General features: G+C 36.8%; 1 protein-coding gene across 1 annotated transcript in view; it reads right to left on the bottom strand.

Annotated features, from left to right (window-relative positions):
- Positions 1 to 2799: 2799 nt before the first annotated feature.
- STEAP4 (STEAP4 metalloreductase) overlaps positions 2800 to 19762 on the bottom strand; it is a 29265-nt gene continuing 12302 nt past the window's right edge. The window contains exons 2-5 of the mRNA XM_012450861.2: positions 6981 to 7438; positions 5799 to 6326; positions 4411 to 4575; positions 2800 to 3129 (exon numbers count right to left, since the gene is read on the bottom strand). Coding sequence (XP_012306284.2) covers positions 2899 to 3129; positions 4411 to 4575; positions 5799 to 6326; positions 6981 to 7436 — 1380 coding nt within the window. The 5' untranslated portion in view covers positions 7437 to 7438 and the 3' untranslated portion in view covers positions 2800 to 2898. The remainder of the gene's footprint in view (positions 3130 to 4410; positions 4576 to 5798; positions 6327 to 6980; positions 7439 to 19762) is intronic.

Genomic DNA, 19762 nt, shown 5'->3' with positions numbered 1-19762 from the left:
AAGAAGTTCCGTTTACCTTTTTAAAATGTACAATAGTTTGGACCTGTTAAAAGGAATGCAGCTCACCCAAAGGACCTATTTTCATCTGCTGTAAACTCATTCTTTCTACCTTAAGTAAATTGGAGGAGTCAGCTGTGTTAATGCGGTCAAATTAATTCCATAGTCTGGGGAGGAGGGAGGCTGTGGGAAGGACAGAAGGAGAACTTGGGCTTTCTTTGGTCAGCTGATGGGGCTTGGAGTTCTTGTGGTTGGGGCCAAAGGTCAGGTCTGGCAATGCAGCTGTTATGCCAGAACCACCAGGGTGCTCTTTTTAGCTTCAGGCTTTGTGAATGACTTTTAAGTACTCAAGTAGAACATTTTTACTAGGCTATAACGCTAGAGTTCATTTTTTTCTATAGGTCAGCATTTTACCTATGTATGGCATTTTCTATTTTTAGTGATATACTATGAGCCAGGATAAACATATTACTCCTTTAACAAAGAGGAGTATGATTAACTCCAAAGACTTCTCTAGATGAGCCTGGATGGTACTTAATCAACCAAGGCTCAAGTCAAAGAGCAGTATTCAGCCCCAGCACACCTGACTGTTTTGCAAAACATAGATGAGTAGTGACATTTTCCGTCTTTTCCCCTGATGCTGTAGGGTCAGCCCCATATATACCATGATCCTACTCAACGTCTTCCAGCTTTTTGTATCCTTGCTTGGGGTATGAAGGATAAGTTGAAGGAGCATGTGTTCTGTGTACCTTTGCAATCAGTTATAAATAAATGCAAATTGAAATAAAAAGGACAATTTATAATGGTGTGATGAAAGCAACACCCTCATCCAATGGTAATGAAATTGATAAGGCCACTTTAGAAATGAATTGGCAATATATAGCAAATGCTAGTAAAAGTTGTTTAATTCTACAATCCCAGTTCTTGGCGAGTATTCTGAGGAAATAATGAAAAATATGGAAAAAACATTATCAGTGCAAAGATATCTGAAATGTTATTTGTTTTAGTAAAAAGTGGATATAGGCTACATGTTTCATAAGGGAAGAGGTTTAAAAATGCATATTTGATGTGATATTATGCAGCCATTAAGAAAATATATCAGGTAAGGCCAGACACATACCTGTAATCCCAGTACTTTGGGAGGCAGAGGCAGGCAGGTAACTTGAGGCCAGGAGTTTGACACCAGCCTGGCCAACATGGTGAAACTCTGTCTCCACTAAAAGTACAAAAATTAGCTGGACATAGTGGCACGTGCCTATAGTTCCAGCTACTCGGGAGGCTGATACATGAGAATTGCTTGAACCTGGGAGAAGGAGGCTGTGGTGAGCCAAGATCATGCTGCTGCACTCCAGCTTGGGCGACAGAGCAAGACTGTCTCAAAAAAATAAAAAATAAAAAATAAATAAAGCCTTTATTAAGTAGAAAAGGATATAAAATTGAATATATAATATAGATAGCATTATTTTCAAAAAGATTTATAGAAAAATATCCTGGATTGTTAATGATGTTTTAATATATTTTAATCATTTTTGTATAATGTCATGTATAATATGTTATGGTGAAAGTAAAAAAAAGGTCTTAGTAGAACAGGCAGAAAAATGATAAACTCAATGCTTTTTAGTTATTTTGGTATGTGGGAAGATCATGCATAAGGCTCCTTTTAGCTCCATGCTTCAGCTAGGAGGGTTAATCCTCCTGAAGGTCACCTTGAAAGGGTACTATCAGCACAGAAAAACAGTGGGAACCATCCTAAATTTCAGGAAGGATTTGAGAAAGATCCAAGTTTTACATAATGATGACTCTTCACACCTTTCTGCCCTATGACTTTCCATAATTTTCGATCATCTATGCATTGTTCAAATTTATACCTTCAGATTGTTAATTTAATTTTACTGCTTACAATTATAATAGACTAAGACAGATATAGAGGCTGCTCTTTATACTAGAAAGTAATAGATGACAAATTTTGAATAATATTTGGAATATAACATTTACAAAGCATATTATAATACCAAAATAATACTAACCCTAATATAGTGCAACCTGACAATATTTATTTAGCTTGCTGTCTAAAATTCTAGTTTATTTGAACTTTTTGTTCAAGGACTTTTATTAACCCTTCTTTGCTTATTGCACAATGCAAGGGGAATCCAAGTGGATATCTCTTCATTTTTATTCAGTCTTTCCTATACCTATTCTTTGTAGAGGAAGAATTATATGACAGCTCTACAGATTTGCAGGTATCCAAGGCACGGTTACTTTTAATCAATTGTAAATTTTTGTTACGTTGTAAAATAGTTCCCCACAGTAAATATATGTACTGATAAAAGCAAAGTCAAGGGGTCATTTCACTAGAATTCATCAGGTAATATGTTTGCCTTTACTTCCAAAAAACAAACAAAAAAACTCACTCCCTTTTTAAATTTCATGCGGCCCACTTCTTCAGATATACCTAATAAAGTCTTTATCAGTGGTCACCACTGTGCTGTTTTTTTCTTTCACTTAACTCAGCCCTGGAGCCAGAGAAGGAAGTTGCATGTACTTCCACTGGATTTTGCAAGATACTAGGTCATGCATGTTGCCCATAGTGAGAAGCTTCTTAGTGTGAAACCACAAAGCTAATCTCAATCTCAGCCCCATGGCCACCAGGAAAACAAGAGGCAGGGACCTGCACTGATTCTTCACTAACCTGAGATAAAATGGTGTTCTCTTCTAGTATATCAATTTCTCAAAGACAGGCAATGTTTCCCTCTGTGTTCATGAATCTCAGTCATGGTGTAAGAAAAAAGCCTCACTAACGGCACCCATCATTCTTCTTTAAACATTCAAAACTATAGTTCAGAACTCCAGGTAAATTGAACTTTGCTTTTAATATCTGCTTTTCACATTCAGTGCTGATTTCTAGTGTTTTGAGTTCCTTTCCCAGCCCTGGCGGATCCTCGTAAGGGTGTTGTCTACACATGGCATGATTAGGACAAACTTGATCACCAGCACGATGCAAGGAATGATGAGCCCTAGCACGTAGGCTGCAGGAAGATACCATTTGAGATTTGAAGGGTTGAGGAATTTCTTCCCACCGTATACCAGGGTGTGGGCTGTACACAAGATCAGGGTCAAATAACCCAGTTTGGACTGCAAGCAAGAAACAAAAATATGTAAGTTTACATTATTTACATCTTAAAGTGAAACACTCTAAGCGAGTGATAGATATTTGTCAATAACCACAAACATTTGAGACCTATAATATTTAAGACACTTTGTTAAGTATTGAAAAAAAGCACTAACCCTTCTTCAGGATGGTAAATGCTTCATTTAAAACAAGATTATTGCTTACAAATGACATAGTAGCTTCATCTTAACCTAGCTGGATGGAAAAGTTTCCCAGGTGTAAACTCTTCCAAGTTAGAATAAATGATGGAGCTTGCCTTGGTTCCCAAAGGTGGAACTCTTATTTATCATCTTTTCTAGAGGTCAGAGATGAATAAGACACAGTATGACCTCAAGAAGCACCATCTTAGTATATGTTACTGACTAAAAGCAGATCCTAGTTCATTTCTATCGCAATAAAGAGCAATAGCCAATCTTACTTGTTTCAGCCTACATTCTAAAGCTTGATGTTTATTTCTGTCTTAATACCTTGAAGAAAAGTGTTAATGAGAACATGTTGATGGCATTTGGCCCCTGGGAGAAACTGCAAGACTTAAGATTCCAATAGTTCTATAAAAGTCTAACCTAATTTTAAAGACTAATGGTCTATTCTATTATACTCATAATAAGCATGCATCAGAATCATCTTGAAGGCGGGTTAAATTTCTGGGCCGCAGGTTCAGAGTTTCTGATTCAGTAGACATGGGCATGGCCTGGGGCTTTGTGTATCTAACAGGTTTCCAGGTGGTGCAGATGCTGCTGGTGCTGGTGCCATACTTGGGTCTACAGAATGTGTAGTTACTAACTGCCTTTAAAGAGGGGTTGGTTGGTGGTTGATATGTGAAAGAAAACAATTTTCCCTCTTATAGAAGAGCATTAAGTCCTCTGGTGTGATGACATCTATCAAATCTTGCTTTGAAGATTTTAAACTATCTCAACATCTGGTTTTCCATACCAATATGTCCATGTTGTAAGATTAATTTTTAGATAGTGAAATTTTGACTTGGTATTTCTTTTCACCTTGTACCTAGTATGTCTGCACACATAAATTGTAATAGTTCTTGGTACTTTTCACCCTATTGTCTTAGCTGTGGATCTGGGGGCAGCCAGGAATCTCGGCAAGGAATGCTGTATTAATAGATCAAACCATATGGATTCTGCCTTTTGTACCTGGGTTCAAAATTTTCTAATTTGAGTTTTTAAATGTGATTGCTAGGGAAGTGATGGAGCAAAATGAAAAATTAGAAATGATCTTAAAGTTCTTACCTGGACAAATCGGAATTCTCTCCAGTTGACTGCATTGCTAACGGATGGCAAAGAAGTGATTCCCAAGAGTACAAACAAAAAAAATCCAAGTATTCCCAAAGCCACGTATGAATCATAAAGCCAGGCTGTGGAGGTACTAAATGGAGTCTCTTTCTTGAGTATTGCCTAAGAAAAATTATAAGCAATTACAAAAATACATTTTTACAAACTGTCCACACTTTGAAAGAGACTGAAAAATACCTCTGCATGAATTATTTGCTCAAATTGTATGACATTTCTTAAAAGTTATTTTAAAATAACTCTGGTGAAAAATATACTTAGAAATTACTTTTTTGGCAAAAAGAAGTAATTGGTTCTGTTTGAACTTGATTCTAGGAGTTGTGTAGAAAGTTTTAATTTTCCCTATAAATTCTAAAAGAAACTAAACACTTACTGAAACCTTCATTACCATCTGCATTTTGTTCCCCAAGCAAAACTTGATGTTCTCAAACAATTACATCAGAATTCTGTTTTTCTCCTTTATATGTGGATTATTCACACTCTCAAAGTTGGGTTATTTCATGTTTTTTATGTTATAATAGAATACATCAGTCTTGCACCACAAGTTGAGAGGAATCAGACACTTGTAGTGTGACTCTCACCCAGGAAACTTACATATATTTATTAGGAAAATAATGTAGAGAAACTCATAGGAGTATCATCCATGACTAACTAATATTTTTTGAGACTGAAGTAAGCGCTACCAAAACTAGCTATTTCTAACTAGAACTGATTTATAGCACTTCCTCTGGAAATGTCTTAAGACTCCTTCAGCTGATTCTAACTGAATCTTTTGATTATGCATAAGATAATATTTGATATTTCCTCAGAATTGTTTGGTTTTCTAGTTATTGAGGCCAACTTCCCCCAGGTCAAACATTAAGGGAATTATAAGCACTCTTTTGTGAATTTGTTTTCTTTGCTGTGGCACATGTTTGAGTAGCCCCTTACTTATAAGATGGTTGGTTTTGACTTCCGAAAGGAAGTAGCATGCAGAAGAGTGGAAGCTTGAAAATACATTAGGTAACATTTGACTGCCACCCAAAGGTATTCTGGCAAGTGTCATTAGGTTTCTTGAGCCATGAAATCTGTCAGTTTGCCAATATCTCCATGAGCTCTGGGAATACAGATCTGGACCCAGGCGAACCTGGGAATTAAAATTTTATTCTTAATAGTTGTATGAGATCTCAATTGGATTCATTTAAAAAACTGACGTGACATTTCTAATTCTAGTTACTTTAAAAAATAATATGCTTAGAAGAGTGACTTTCTATAATTATGAAATGGAATATGATGTAGCAACAGTCTCTGATTTCAGGAGTAGAGAAAATACGTAAGAAGAGATTTACCTGGGTAGCAGTTAAGTTTCCCAACCTCCATCGTACATAATATCGAATGGGAATCACAAGTGTGTAGAGGACATGAAGGAAGGCGAATCCCAGAGCTACCAAGCCAAGCTGCTTTCGGCAGAGCATCCAGTGGTCAAGCCAGTCTGGGAATCGACGGTATTTTGTGCCTCGGTACAGTTGTAGAATGGCAGCAATAACACCAGGGAGGTAAACCAAAGCAAGCAGTGTAAGTGCTGTTATTGGAAAGATACGATTTGGAATGGAAATAGCCATACGAAATGTATTATCTTTTTTTTCATAAACATAAGGGTAGATTACGTCTCTTACAACGCAATAGAAAAACAAGAAGATGCACAGTGCTGCAGACAAATAGAAGGGGAGCCTCCACATTGGAAACAGTTGCAGGGGGTACTTTTCAATTTCTTTGGCTGCCATGAGTGATCCTTGATCCAATGGAGTCAGTCCAAGAGCACGAACAATATCCATCACTGTTTGCTTGGCCTTGCTGTCATTTCCACACACAAACACCTGGTTTAAAAGCAATTAGTTAACTCTGTATTTACTCCTTTTCTTTCTTTAATAATTATTTCGAAAGGCTATGTCAGCACCATGCAGAATGATGACATGTAACAGTGAACCGTTTTTAAAATAAGGATGTAGAATTAACATATCTAACAAGATGCTTTAAACTTGTATGTGGTGTCCTAGATGGGTAAGTACCAGGGTTTTTAGTTGAGCATGGTTTTAGGCACATCACACTTACATAAGACCTGGTTCTCCACACTGTGAGTAGTTTGATCTTTCTTCTGTATTTGTGGTGCCACATCACTTATGAATGCTTCTAATCTCAGTGCATAAGTGGAACCAGCTTCATACAAGGTAATGGAAGTAGGAAAGGATATCTACCAACTGTTAGTTTCTAGTACTGACAAGAAGCCTCCAGAGGCTGACACCATGGAGTTCCATCAAACTAGAAGCTGAGGGTGCAGACAGTGGGAGATGAATTGCAACAGTTGACCACCTAACTTGATCAAGCTTAAAAAATTTATTTACAACACATGTTAGCAAAATATAGTATTTAGTGGATATTTCGTCTGGGAACTATATTTTGGAATCTTTGAGGCAAATGCCCATTAAATGATTCATTTTTTAAAGATTGAGTGTAAATTTGTTTAATCTTACCTGCCGACTTGCATCCAGTGCTCCTGACTGGAGAGCCCAGGCTGAGATGGTGTTAAATGCTTTTACCACGTGGGCTCCTGGCACCAACTGAGCAAGGTACTCTGCATTAGATTCTGGATATTGATTGATTTTGAGGTTGTTGCTGATGTCTACCAATATTTTTCCATTGAGAACCTCAGTTAATTCTGTGAGAAAATCATAATGCTCTCTGTGGATTGCTATGATTATGATGTCAGACTTCTTAGCTGCTTCTGAATAGCTCAAGACTTCTGCACCATTAGGCAGTAGATTGGTCATCTGGGGATTCCGACTTCCAAAAACAACAAAATAACCACACTGGAGCATTTTCAATCCCAGAGATCTTCCAAAATCACCAGTTCCAAAAATACATACAGTCTCTTGCTTTTCTGAGGAATTCATAGTAAGAGGAAGTGCATCTATGTAAGTTTTCTCCATAACTGAAAAATAATAACACAAATACCCAAAAAAATATAAATGCTCTGTGCATGGAAAATTAGAGCGCTATGTCCAGGAAGTAATGTAATTGACTTGTCCTAATCTAATTATCTCAACTGTATTTCTCCCCAAATTTGGAAGGAGTAAAAATTGTCATATATATTTTCATATGTGTCTTATTTAACAAAATCATTGATGAAAAACTTCTGTTTGATAAAAGGATACAGGGAAAAATCTGACAAAAAAGGCACCAATAAATTATAGATTAATTTACTTGTTTAGTGATACAAAAAACCTAAATAAAACATTAGTAAACAGAATCCAGAAGCTTGCTAATAGAAGGTATATGTTGATCATATGGGGATTATTATACAAATGTGAAGATCAGTTCTATAAATTCAATTTTAGAAACTTCATTAATTCAATTTTAAAGATTTAAATTTAATTTTATATTAAAAGATTTAAGGGAAAAGTCCTGTCATATCTGTGTATGTTAAAAGGACATCTGTTAAAATTTAACATTTATTCTTGATTCATAATAAAAGAGAAATACATAGATATTTCCTTAACATATAAAAATTATTGATCTTAACCTACAATTCAGTATTATGCCTAAAAATAATTAGTAGAAACATTTCCAACAAAGTCAGAAACCAGACAAATATGTCTGCTATGATCACTTCAGTTATTGTTCTGGAAGCTCTAATAACATAACTAGATCAGAGAAGGAAATCAGAGGTACATAAATTCAAAAGGGATTCCAGATGATCAAACTGTAGACTTTAAAAACTAGGAAAATCAACCAAAAATTATCATATATACAGAAACAGTTCAACACCTAGTCTGGGAACTCAGTTAAAATCCATATTCTTGATATATTAAAAAAGAAACCAGTAAGAAGATTAATCCATGAAAAGATCCTACTTATAGCTGCAATGGAATAAAAACAATATGTAACAAGATAGCAAGACATATGCAACATCTATATGAAGAAATATTTTAAATGCTCTTAAGAATCAGAGAAGATAATTTATATGAATGGAAATGTACAGCATGTTCTTGGATGGCAAGGCTCATAAGATGTCAGTTTTCCCTAATTTAATCTATAAATTCTGAAAAGTAGGTTAATAAATGGGATGCTAGTCATATTAAATATTAAAATTTGTATAAAGCTAAAATAATTAAATAATGTGGTATTATCAAAGAAATAGATAAAGTTCTGGCTAGACACGGTGGCTCATGCCTGTAATCCCAGCACTTTGGGAGGCCAAGGCAGGTGGATCACTTGAGGCCAGGAGTTTGAAACCAGCCTGGCCAACATGGTGAAATCCCATCTCTACTAAAAATACAAAAAGTATCCAGGTGTGGTGATCCACGCCTGTAATCCCAGCTACTCAGGAGGCCACTGCACTCCAGCCTGGGTGACAGAGAGAGACTCTGTCTCAAAAAAAAAAAAAAAAAAGAAAAAAAAAGAAAGAAATGGACAAAGTTTAATGAATAAGTTAAAAAAAATTCAGAAATGGACTCACACACATTGGATAAAAATAGCATCTCAGGTCAATGAGAAAACAGATTATTTAATAGCTAATGTTATAATGACCCAACAGGTTCACCTTGCCTGCTACCTAGACTGAGATGATCTATTCAAAGGAAAGAACATTTCAGCTCTTTATGAGAGTCCTGAAAGTTTTTTCCTCTATTTTAATGTCATAAGCTCCAAGGTTATCAGAAACTTGCATTCAAGAGCACCTGTGAAATTTTTATAGCTGATTATAAAACCATATTCTAAAGAGACCAAATCAAGACAACAATTTCTGTGGATGACAAAAAAAAAAAAAAATGTTTTAGGGAAGCCACAGTCAAAGACACAATTGACAAGGTAACTTGTTACCTCTGTGGCATACAAAAATTCAACAATTATTATTACTGATAACATACACTGAGGCATATTAGAATTATAGAAATCTTATTCAATTTTGTACCACATACTAATAACATATTCATATGAATATAACCCAAAGAAAGTTAAACACCATTTTATATTTGACAATGTTTCTTGCATGATTTTAATACATTAAATAAACCAAATATGTCTTTTTGAACTTTAGGAGACCTACTTTTTTTTTTTTTAACTTAGAATTTGATCTTGGAAGGTTTATCAAATATCAAAGGTTTAAAACACTGGATATCACAAAATAGAATCCCATTTCACCATAAGTCATTCATTTACTCAAAATGATAACTCAGGGCCAGGCATGGTGGCACATGCCTGAAGTCCCAGCTACTTGAGGCTGAGGCATGAGAATTGCTTGAACCTGGGAGGTGGAGGTTGCAGTGAGCCAAGATTGCACTGCTGTACTCCAGCCTAGATGACACAGCGAGACTCTGTCCCCCACCCACAGAAAAAATAACTCAAAAATTTTTAAAAAAGGAAAAAACCTTTATTCTGATGGAAAGGATTTTTCTTTAAGCCAATTTATTAGAGTTCTTTTATATAGGCATCACACACACCACACATATAAATACATAGGCAGACAGAAGATCCAGTAGTTGTAAGATTTTTTTCATTTGCTAGTTTTTAAGTTTCTTAATTGGATTACTGACTTCAGGGTGGAGCCCTTCAATGAATAGGACCAGGAAAGCATGTAGTTTCTAGGGCCTAATAAGCAGGGACAGGTGAAAGGCAAAAACAGATCCTCAAAATTAAGGGTTCCATTTTTATACTGCATCCTGAATCCCCCAAAAGAGGGAAATGCTATGGGAGTGCAATACTTTTACTATGCATTTCATTGCATGGCTACCCAAAGCAAATCAGTCCATTTTGTAATCAGCCCATTCCTCATGGGAGTCTCATTTCTCAGTGTGGGGGGTGAGGGATGGAATTTTTCATGTCTTCCATGGCCAAGAGCATGCTTCTCTGATTCAAGCATGCAAAGAGCCAAGTATCCTTCCATAACTGTTCTCATCCCTTAAAGTAAGTTTCCTACCTAGTCATTATTCATCAAGGCTAAAAGCTCTCCCATAATGCAAAGTAATTTCCGCTACCCCCAAAAGTCAAAAAATGAAATGTCAGGTAACATAATATAAAACTGAACAGGGTCTTAGATTTTGAGAGAGGTCTATCCGCTTTCAACTCCCAGGGTTCCATGAGGAAAACAGAGGTTTTTTAAAATTAGTATTATTCCAGAATGGAAACTGTTAGAAATTATCTTATGTTCTCTCATGTGGGCATCAAGGATGGCAAGAGGGCAAAATGGAGAAGTAATTCAGTTGATTGAGAAGAAAAACAAATAGACGAAAACTCTTTCTCAAAAACAACTAAGATCCAAGAAGAGAAAAAAACATAAAGGCCTCTTAAAAAATTATGTATATACGTATATATATACACACATGTATATATACATATATATGTGTATATATATATACACACATATAGCTTGGATATCTGTTTTTAATTAAGCTAATTTTAACCACAGAGCTCTTTAAAAATTTTTAAAAAATCTCTTATTATCAGACTCTAGCCAGTGGAGACAGTCAATGATTCTGGCTTTTGAACTTTACCACAGGTAACTTCCCACATAAAATTAGTAAGATTTAATAAGATTAAGACTTCACTATAGATACAGAAGGTGTCTCAAAGAGATGGTAAGCCCTTCCCTCCCTTCCTTCCTTCCTTCCTTCCTTCTTTCCTCTTTCTCTCTCTTTCTTTTCTGATTTAGAATTTTCCCAAAGGTAATTCACAGAAAGGAAAATTCAAGACAGGAAATCAAAAGCTATCCATGGCAGGAAAAGAATCAATAAATGGCAGAAAGTTATAGAAATGACAAACCAGAAAGGACTTATTCCCTAAGCCAAGAATTAAACCTGGGCTGCTGCTATCAAAAGACAAAGCACTGGCTACCGAGCTCCAGCATTGAGCAGGTTCTACTATGCTTTCCAGAAGAACCCTAAAGGAGCCAGTTTCAAGTTTGCTAAGGCCTTTGACTGCTCAAGATAACTTTTAGGGCTATGACACGAACCCCAAAATTCCTGTCTTCTGGATAGCAAAGACCAAGAGAAAGTATCCCCACATGGTTACAAGGTTAAGCTCTCAAGGACATAAAAGAAACAGAGAGAAACTTCATCCAGTATTGGTGTCAGAAACCCACAGCAAAGTTTGTAACCGACTAGCCTGCCAGGGTTGCTTGAAAAGCAGGCTTATCGGGGTCCTAAGCTCACGTTCTATCCTGTGACACCCCTCTCTCCATTATCGAACAAAAGAGAAAGACAAATTCTTAGTACAAAGTACATGAGATTTGCTACAGCCCAAGACTAGTCTTATAAATCCTTTTTTTTACCTATTAATCAAGTCTTCGCAAAGGAGACAAACAGTGATGTTTGCCATTTGAACACACACACAAATGCTCAAAGAGAGAGAGAGAGAGAAGGAGAGAGAGAAGGGAGAGGGAGGGAGAGGGAGAGAGAGGGAGAGAGAGAGAGAGATGAGAGCGCAGAAACTTGTCTGGTAAGAAATTCTTACCATTTTTGCTAACATACTAAGTTTCTGGGTTCCCTTTCTCTGCAGCTTCCAGAAGAATGGAGTGGCTTTTCATGGCCTTGCTTGCTGTGCCTTAGCTGTGGGGTATCAAGCCACTTTGCAAAAGAAAATTACCCTTTTCAGCCAGGTGTGGTGGCTCACACCTGTAATCTCAGCACTTTGGAAGGCTGAGGTAGGCAGATCATTTGAGGCCAGGAGTTCAAGACCAGCCTGACCTATATGGCAAAAGTCCATCTCTACTAAAAATACAAAAGTTAACTAGGTGTGGTGGCACATGCCTGTAGTCCCAGCTACTGGGGTGGCTAAGGCAGGAGAATTGCTTGAGCCTGGGATGTGGAGGTTGCCGTGAGCCGAGATCATGCCACTGCACTGCAGCCTGGGTGACAGAGCAAGACTGTCTCATAAAAATAAAAATAAAAATAAATTAAAGAAACAATAAAAATCATCACCTTTTTTTTGTTTTATGGAACCAAGGGCAAAAGATTCTCAAATTTGCAAGATGTTGTCCATCAGGCTGCATGGAAAACCCAATTGACATTTTTCATCCCAACTGAAGCAAAATACAAACAACGAAACAGACGTTAGTCACCTCTTTCAGCACCAATATCTACCTGGCAAGGCTCAAACTTTCTCTCGTTGGTCTCTGTTGTCTTTGATCCACTGTAGGTGGGAAGAAATGACCTCTGACTGGAGACTCAATGTGTAGTCTTTGGGCACACTGAGTTAGGCCTGCAGGACTTCTGTCAGCAATTCCTGCAGGGTTCCCCTCCAACCACATAAAAACACACACACACAGTGTAAGATGAACAGAAGACCTTCAAGAAAAAGATTCCAGACCCAGTCTCAAAGCAAAAGTAGTCCTCCAAACAAGTCCCCTATTCTCCGTCCAATTAGACACCCCCTAATGGGGCTACAGACAGACACTCTGTAATGGGGCTACGGCTACAGACACCTTGTAATGAAGCAATAGGCAGACACCCTGCGAGGTTACTGAGAGACAGCAGCAGCTCTACAGAGGTCAGCAAGTCAGGAGAAGGAAGGGGCAGTTGGTAGCTGCCTGGAATACTTACCAAATCAGACACCTCATACACCCAAATCAGTTTCCTGGAGCATGAAGATCAGAGTTTTTTAAGATAATTTGATGGGTAGGGGCTTGGAAACGGCGAGTGCTGACTGGTCAGGTTGGAGATGGAATCACAGGGGGGATCACAGAACTGGTTGAGCCAGATTACCAATCTGGGTGGTGTCAGCTGATCCGTCCAGTGCAGGGTCAGCAAACTATCTCAAGCACTGATCTTAGCTTTTACAGTAGTGATGTTATCCATTATGCAAGGAACAATTTTGGAGGGTCAGACTCTGGCATCTAGAAGTGCATGATCCCTAAACTACAGTATCTAATCTTATAGTTTGTTAGTCCTACAAAGGCAGACTGGCCTAAGGCAAGAAGTGGGTCTTTTGGGAAAAGGAATATTATCAATTTTGTTTCAGAGTCAACCCATAAACTAAATTCCTTCCCAAGTTCTGCCTACACCCAGGAATGAACAAGGACAACTTAAAGGTTAGAAGCAAGATGGAGTCAGTTAGGTCTGATCTCTTTCACTGTCATAATTTCTTCAGTTATACTTTTTGCAAAGGTAGTTTCAGTGTTGGGACAACTAAACAGTTACCTGAAAGAAAAAAATAAAATTCTGCCTTACACTCCACCCCAAGGTAAATTCAAAACACATTAAAGATTTATTTAAAAAAAAATGAAACTAGAACAGAGCTAGAAGGAACCATGGAACATTCTTTTACAATCTTAGAGGGGAAGGTCCTTTTCCTACATCATTAAACCATTAACAAATAGTTGGAAAAATGTGATTGCACAAAAATAAATAACTTCTGCAATGCAAAATTCACTAACCAAAGTCAGAATGAAGGTACTCAACAAACTGGGAAAAATATTTTCAACTCATATAAGTCAATGAGAAAAAAACAATTACTCATTAGAAAATTGGGCAAAGAATATGAGCTGATAGTTTATTCTAAGGAAATATATAAAAGACTTAAATACAGTAAAAGATTCTTATTATTACCCCAAACAAAAAAAAATGCAAGTTAAAACTAAACTGAGATACTGTTATGAACCATGTGACTGTAAAATTTAAATAAAAAACAAACCAGTTTCTATGATCTCCTGCAATAATCTAGGTTGCTTTTCTATACTTTTGAAGAATATTTTCTTTTTCAGTATTTTTTCTCAAAAATCTATTCTTCCCAATATTCAGTTTAAGCTTTCAGTGAATTTTTTTTGATGCATGCATGTGGGTGTGCATGTGTGTGAGTGTCTAATTTTCAATGATACATCTTCAACGCTCAGAAAAGCACTAACTACCACAACCTATGAACTTTATAAATATTAGTTGAATAATATTAGAAGGATGGGATGAAGGAGTTGAAAGTAGAAAAGTTGACTCTGTGTCCCAGGCACAGTATAAGATAAATAAAGAGGAAGATGATGAATGATTAAAGAATAATCAGTGGAGAAGAGTAAGAAAAAAGGAAAGAAGTGTGAGAGAATGTTTTAAGGACATTATTTCTTTCACCCAAATGGGTTGAAACTAACACTTTGTGCATTTGATGCAGAATTTACAAACCAGACATAATCACTACTCAATTCTTCCTTGGTGGATTTCATGCAGGTTGGACAGCATATATAGAGCTTGCACCTTTTTCCTGGGGTTTCAGAAATTTGTGCTTTCCATTCTAGCCTATCCAAAACACCTATATGCTTACCTGAGCTTATCTGAAGTTGCATGCTTCTATCACAAGCAGAGCACTTAGGTCTTTGTAGGGAGGCAGAAGTTATGGAAGAAAAGGACAAGAAATACAGGACATTCTTGTAGTTGCACAGAAACTCTGAATAATTAAGTACAACATCTGAATCATTTTATAAACCAGCTGGTGACTGATATCCTGAACAGGTGTCATCAAATGTCATGACCATATGTGGGAAAGTACCTTAGATGATCAGGGACCTTTGTATAAAAGCGCAGCTGTGCCTTTGAAAAGTTCTTAGTAGCATCTGCACTTGTAGACTAGTTTAGCAATTTACTTTCTATTGGTTGGTTGCCAATCAGTTAACACGTAGCTTTATAAATCAAACCTTCAAACTGCTTAACAATGCCTTCATTATTCTACCATAGAACTAGTTTATGTCACAAAAGAATGTCTAACTGCCTATCCTCTCACTTAAAAACATTTTAATTCTAATATTTTTATTCTCTCTTTCATACTGGATGAACATTTGCAAGCAAAATGTAGATTTGATGCAGTTGCCAGTATCCTGTAATAAGATGGATTTTGTTAATTGAATATTCTCACTTGGATTATCTTAATCATTTCAGAGAGTGATTCCAGACTATTTTGACTATTTGGTCACTACATTCTATACTTTCATAATTTTTTAAATGAAGATATTGACTACATGGTCCTGTTTTTCTTCACCTCATACCAGCAATGTGACCTTGAGCAAGTTACTCAAACTGTGTGTGTCTCAGTTTCATCTGTAAAATGAGGGATTGCTGGTACCTACTTGAGAGATACTGTGAGTGAGGAGGGCGAAAGTCAGCTAATGACCATGAGCATGTGCTGGAGACAAAAATCTCTGTATCTGAGGAATTTAGAAGTATCATGAGGGGAGCCATCAGTGGCAAAACTCTGTACCAAGAGAATTTAAAAGTAATTAATGTTCTCTAGTATCTAAAGAGGCATCTGGTTCTAAGACTCAAAACAATTTGTAAGTAACTAAAATTTCATTACATCTCTAGAATGCTATGCACTCATTCTGCAACGCTTGCTGATACTAAGGCATCAAAATGACTATAAATGTAATCATTTATCACAACCTACTGGCTAATATGGTCAAAATTACCCTCAAGTTTCTGTCTTAAGGTCCATAAATGCTGCTGAGGAGAATCTGCCATGGTCCACTCCGTTCTATCTTGCTGAGGCGCCCTGCTGCACCCTTCTGCAGTGTTCTTTCTTTCTAATAAAACTTTCCTTTCTCAAACCTATACTGTTGTCAGTAATTTCTTCTTACCAACCCATGAGTGGACCACTTTCAGATGCTAGGGCTCTCACACCTTGCCTGGCAGTGAAAGTTAGATGAATTCATGTGTCTCAACACAGTTCTTGAGACCTAATAAGTGATTAAGAAAATGGCTATTTAAAATAGATCGGTAAGCTATTATTGAATCAAGTATCTAATTAATGTAGCCTTTATATAAATTTTACAAATTAAGGGTTAAAGTTATGCTTATATAATTGTGAATATTATATAGATATAAATTATCTGAACTAGAGTGCAATGTTTCTTAAGACTCTCTTACTTGCCCCACTTATTTCTTATAAATAAAACCCTATATAAAATGGCTTTCGAGGATCACTTGAAGTCAGGAATTTGAGACCAGACTGGCCAACATGGTGAAAACTCGCCTTTACTAAAAATACAAAAAAATTGAGCCAGGTGAGGTGGCACACACTTGTAATCCCAGCTACTGGAGAAGCTGAGGAGGGGAAGATCGCTTGAACCCGGGAGGTGGAGGTTGTAATGAGCCGAGATCGCACCACTGCACTCTGTTGCCTTGGCAACATACTGAGACTCTGTCTCAAAAGAAAAAAAAAAACAAAGAAATGAATACATGCATACTCTCAACCACAAGGGAGATCAAGTTGAGGGCGGATTTTACAGTAAGTACCATATAAAGAATGCTGCTACACCCATTTCAGGCATCTTGTAACTCAAAATAGCTGTGTGTAAATATGCATTCATGGAGGTTGTAAGGCTTCTTGTTCAAAAACTTAAAAAAAGTTTTCTAGTCCTACTTTACTCTTATATCTAGTATGAAATAATAAAGAAAATAATAAAAAAGGTAGTAAACAGGAAGAAGAGTTATTAAGGGAAAGGTGGGTTAAAACAGTTATAACATAGGGGTTTCCTCTCCTTCAGTCTCATGTGCTCTCCACAAAACTCAGTCATGTAACAGGAAACATAACAGAAGTATTTCTGGGTTTGGAAAATCCTCAGGACTGGTTTTGCCTCTTGTGGAATCATTTTGCAGAGATGGGAGCCAAGATAGGTAAAGTGATCTCACAGGGTGTTTACATAGATTAGGGATTAGCAATCAGTGACGCAGATGCAAAGGTGGCAAAGATGACGAGGGAGGCCATGGTAACAGCTGACTCTGAGAAACCGTGTGTGTGTTTGTGTGTGTGTGTGTGTGTGTGTGTTTCATATGAGGGACCAGGTGTGGGTCAGGGGGAGTCCTGTTTATCATCTCCCTCTTTGCTGATCCCACCCCACAGGCCTTGGAAGCCTGAGGCAGTGTTGTTCTGGGATGTTTCCAACTAGGCTTCCCATGAGGATGTTAGGGCCAGCCTGGCTGGTGAGTTTTACTTCTCTCACCTCTCAGAGGTAAGAGATCTGAGAGTCTCAGGCCTCTTCTAGCTTTTGAGGATTCCAGCATATTAGAAAGATAAAATGGTCCAACAGAATTACAAACAGAATCTATTTTAAATTCTTATATTTAATAAGTCAATACTTAATAAAAAACCAATCAAACTTTTGTTGAAATAATTATAGATTCCAAGGAAGTTGTAAAGATAATACAGGAGGTCCCTGTGCATCTTTCACCCGGTTTCCACCAGTTTTACGCTACTAGAGTAAATATCTGAACCAGGACATTGACATTGGAGCCATATATTTCCATGTCATGTGTATGTTCATGTACTCATCACTTCAGTCAGGTTACAGACTAGACCATCCATCATGCTGCCCTCCTCACTATCAACCCTAAACCCTGGAGGTCATTAGTTTGTTCTTAATTACTACAATTTGGTCATTTTGAGAATGAATGAAATCACACAATAATATAAGCCTTTTGAGACTGAAAGTTTTTTTCACTCAGCATAACACCCTTTAGATCCATCAATAATGCTTCTATTTTATTGCTGAGTGGTATTCCACGGTATAGGCATACCACAGTTTAACTCTTCATCTCCAATTTTGGCTATTACAAATAAAGCTTCTATGAGTATTCACGCACAGGTTTTTGTGGGAAAATAAGTTTTCATTTCTCAGTGATAAAGACCCAGGGATACAAATTCTGGGTCATATGGTGTTTGTTTACTATTATAAGACGTGGCTATACTGACTTCGAATGTGTACTATTTTACTTCTTACGAGCTATTTATGAGTCACGATTTTTTTATTTCAGCCATTCTGATATTCTATTGTGGTTTTAATTTGTATTTGTCTAATGGTTACTGATGTTGCATATCTTTTAATGTGTTTATTTGCTATCTGTGCATCCTCTTTGGTGAGAAGTCTCTTCATGTATTTTGCTTATTTTCTTTTTTCTTTTTCTTTTTTTTTTTTTTTTGAGACGGAGTTTTGCTCTTGATACCCAGGCTGGAGTGCAATGGCGCGATCTCGGCTCACTGCAACCTCCGCCTCCTGGGTTCAGGCAATTCTCCTGCCTCAGCCTCCTGAGTAGCTGGGATTACAGGCACGCGCCACCGTGCCCAGTTAATTTTTTGTATTAGTAGAGACGGGGTTTCACCATGTTGACCAGGATGGTCTCGATCTCTTGACCTCGTGATCCACCCGCCTCGGCCTCCCAAAGTGCTGGGATTACAGGCTTGAGCCACCGCGCCCGGCCATATTTTGCTTATTTTCTAATTGGACTGTTTGGGATTATTTACTGTTGAGTTTTAACAATTCTTTATATATTCTACATATGAGTCTTTTGTCAGATATGTGATTTGCAAGTATTTTCTGCCAGCCTATAGCTTGTTTTTTTCATGTCTTAACAAGGCCTTTCATAGAACAAACATTTTTAAATTTGATGATATCCAATTTATTGAATTGTTTTTCTTTGATGGATTGCACTTTCAGTATCTTTTCCAAAAACTCTTCACAAAGCCCTAGGTCCTGAATGTTTTCTTCTAAAATTTTACTTGTAAGTCTATGATCCATTTTGAGTTAATTTTCATACAAAGTGTAAGGTTTAGGATAAGGTTTATTTTTTGGCCTATGAATATATAACCACTCTCCAACCATTTGTTGAAAAGACTATCCTTATTTTTACTGAATTGCTTTCACATTATTGTCAAACATCAGTTCTATATAAAAGTGTGGGTCTATTTCTGCGTTCTCTATTCTGTTCCACTGATCTATGGAACACAATGTTGATGGCTGTAGCTTTATAATAAGTCTTAAACTTGGGTACAGTGATTCTTCCCACCATGTTCTTTTTCAAAACCATTATAGCTACTCTAGTTCCTTTTCCTTCCTATAAATTTTAGCATAATCTTGTCATAAATTAAAAAAAAGTACTTTAAATGCTTAAATTTAAAAAAATCAATGCTTAAAAATATTCCAAAACTTCAATGCAAAGTAGTTAACTTTTTCAGAGAAAAATATAGACTATGCTAAAAAATTAAGTCATACGAAAGCGTAATGGCAGCATGTAGATACAGGCTGAGCATCCCTAACCCAAAAATATAAAATCAGAGATGCTCCAAAATCCAAAACTTACAGACATGATATCACAAGTGGAAAATTCCACACCTGACTTTATGTGACTGGTTGCAGTCAAAAGCAGTAAAAACTCTGTTTTATGCACAAAACTATTAAATATTTTGTATAAAATTACCTTTAGGCTATATATATAAGGTGTATGTGAAACACGAACAAATTTTGTGTTTAGACTTAAGTCTCATTCTCAAGATATCTCATTATATAGAT

Source organism: Aotus nancymaae, unplaced genomic scaffold (genome assembly GCF_030222135.1).
Source record: "Aotus nancymaae isolate 86718 unplaced genomic scaffold, 86718_ANA_hifiasm-v0.15.2.pri h1tg000025l, whole genome shotgun sequence".
Classification (NCBI taxonomy): domain Eukaryota; kingdom Metazoa; phylum Chordata; class Mammalia; order Primates; family Aotidae; genus Aotus; species Aotus nancymaae.
This window is presented reverse-complemented; position numbering and strand designations above follow the sequence as displayed.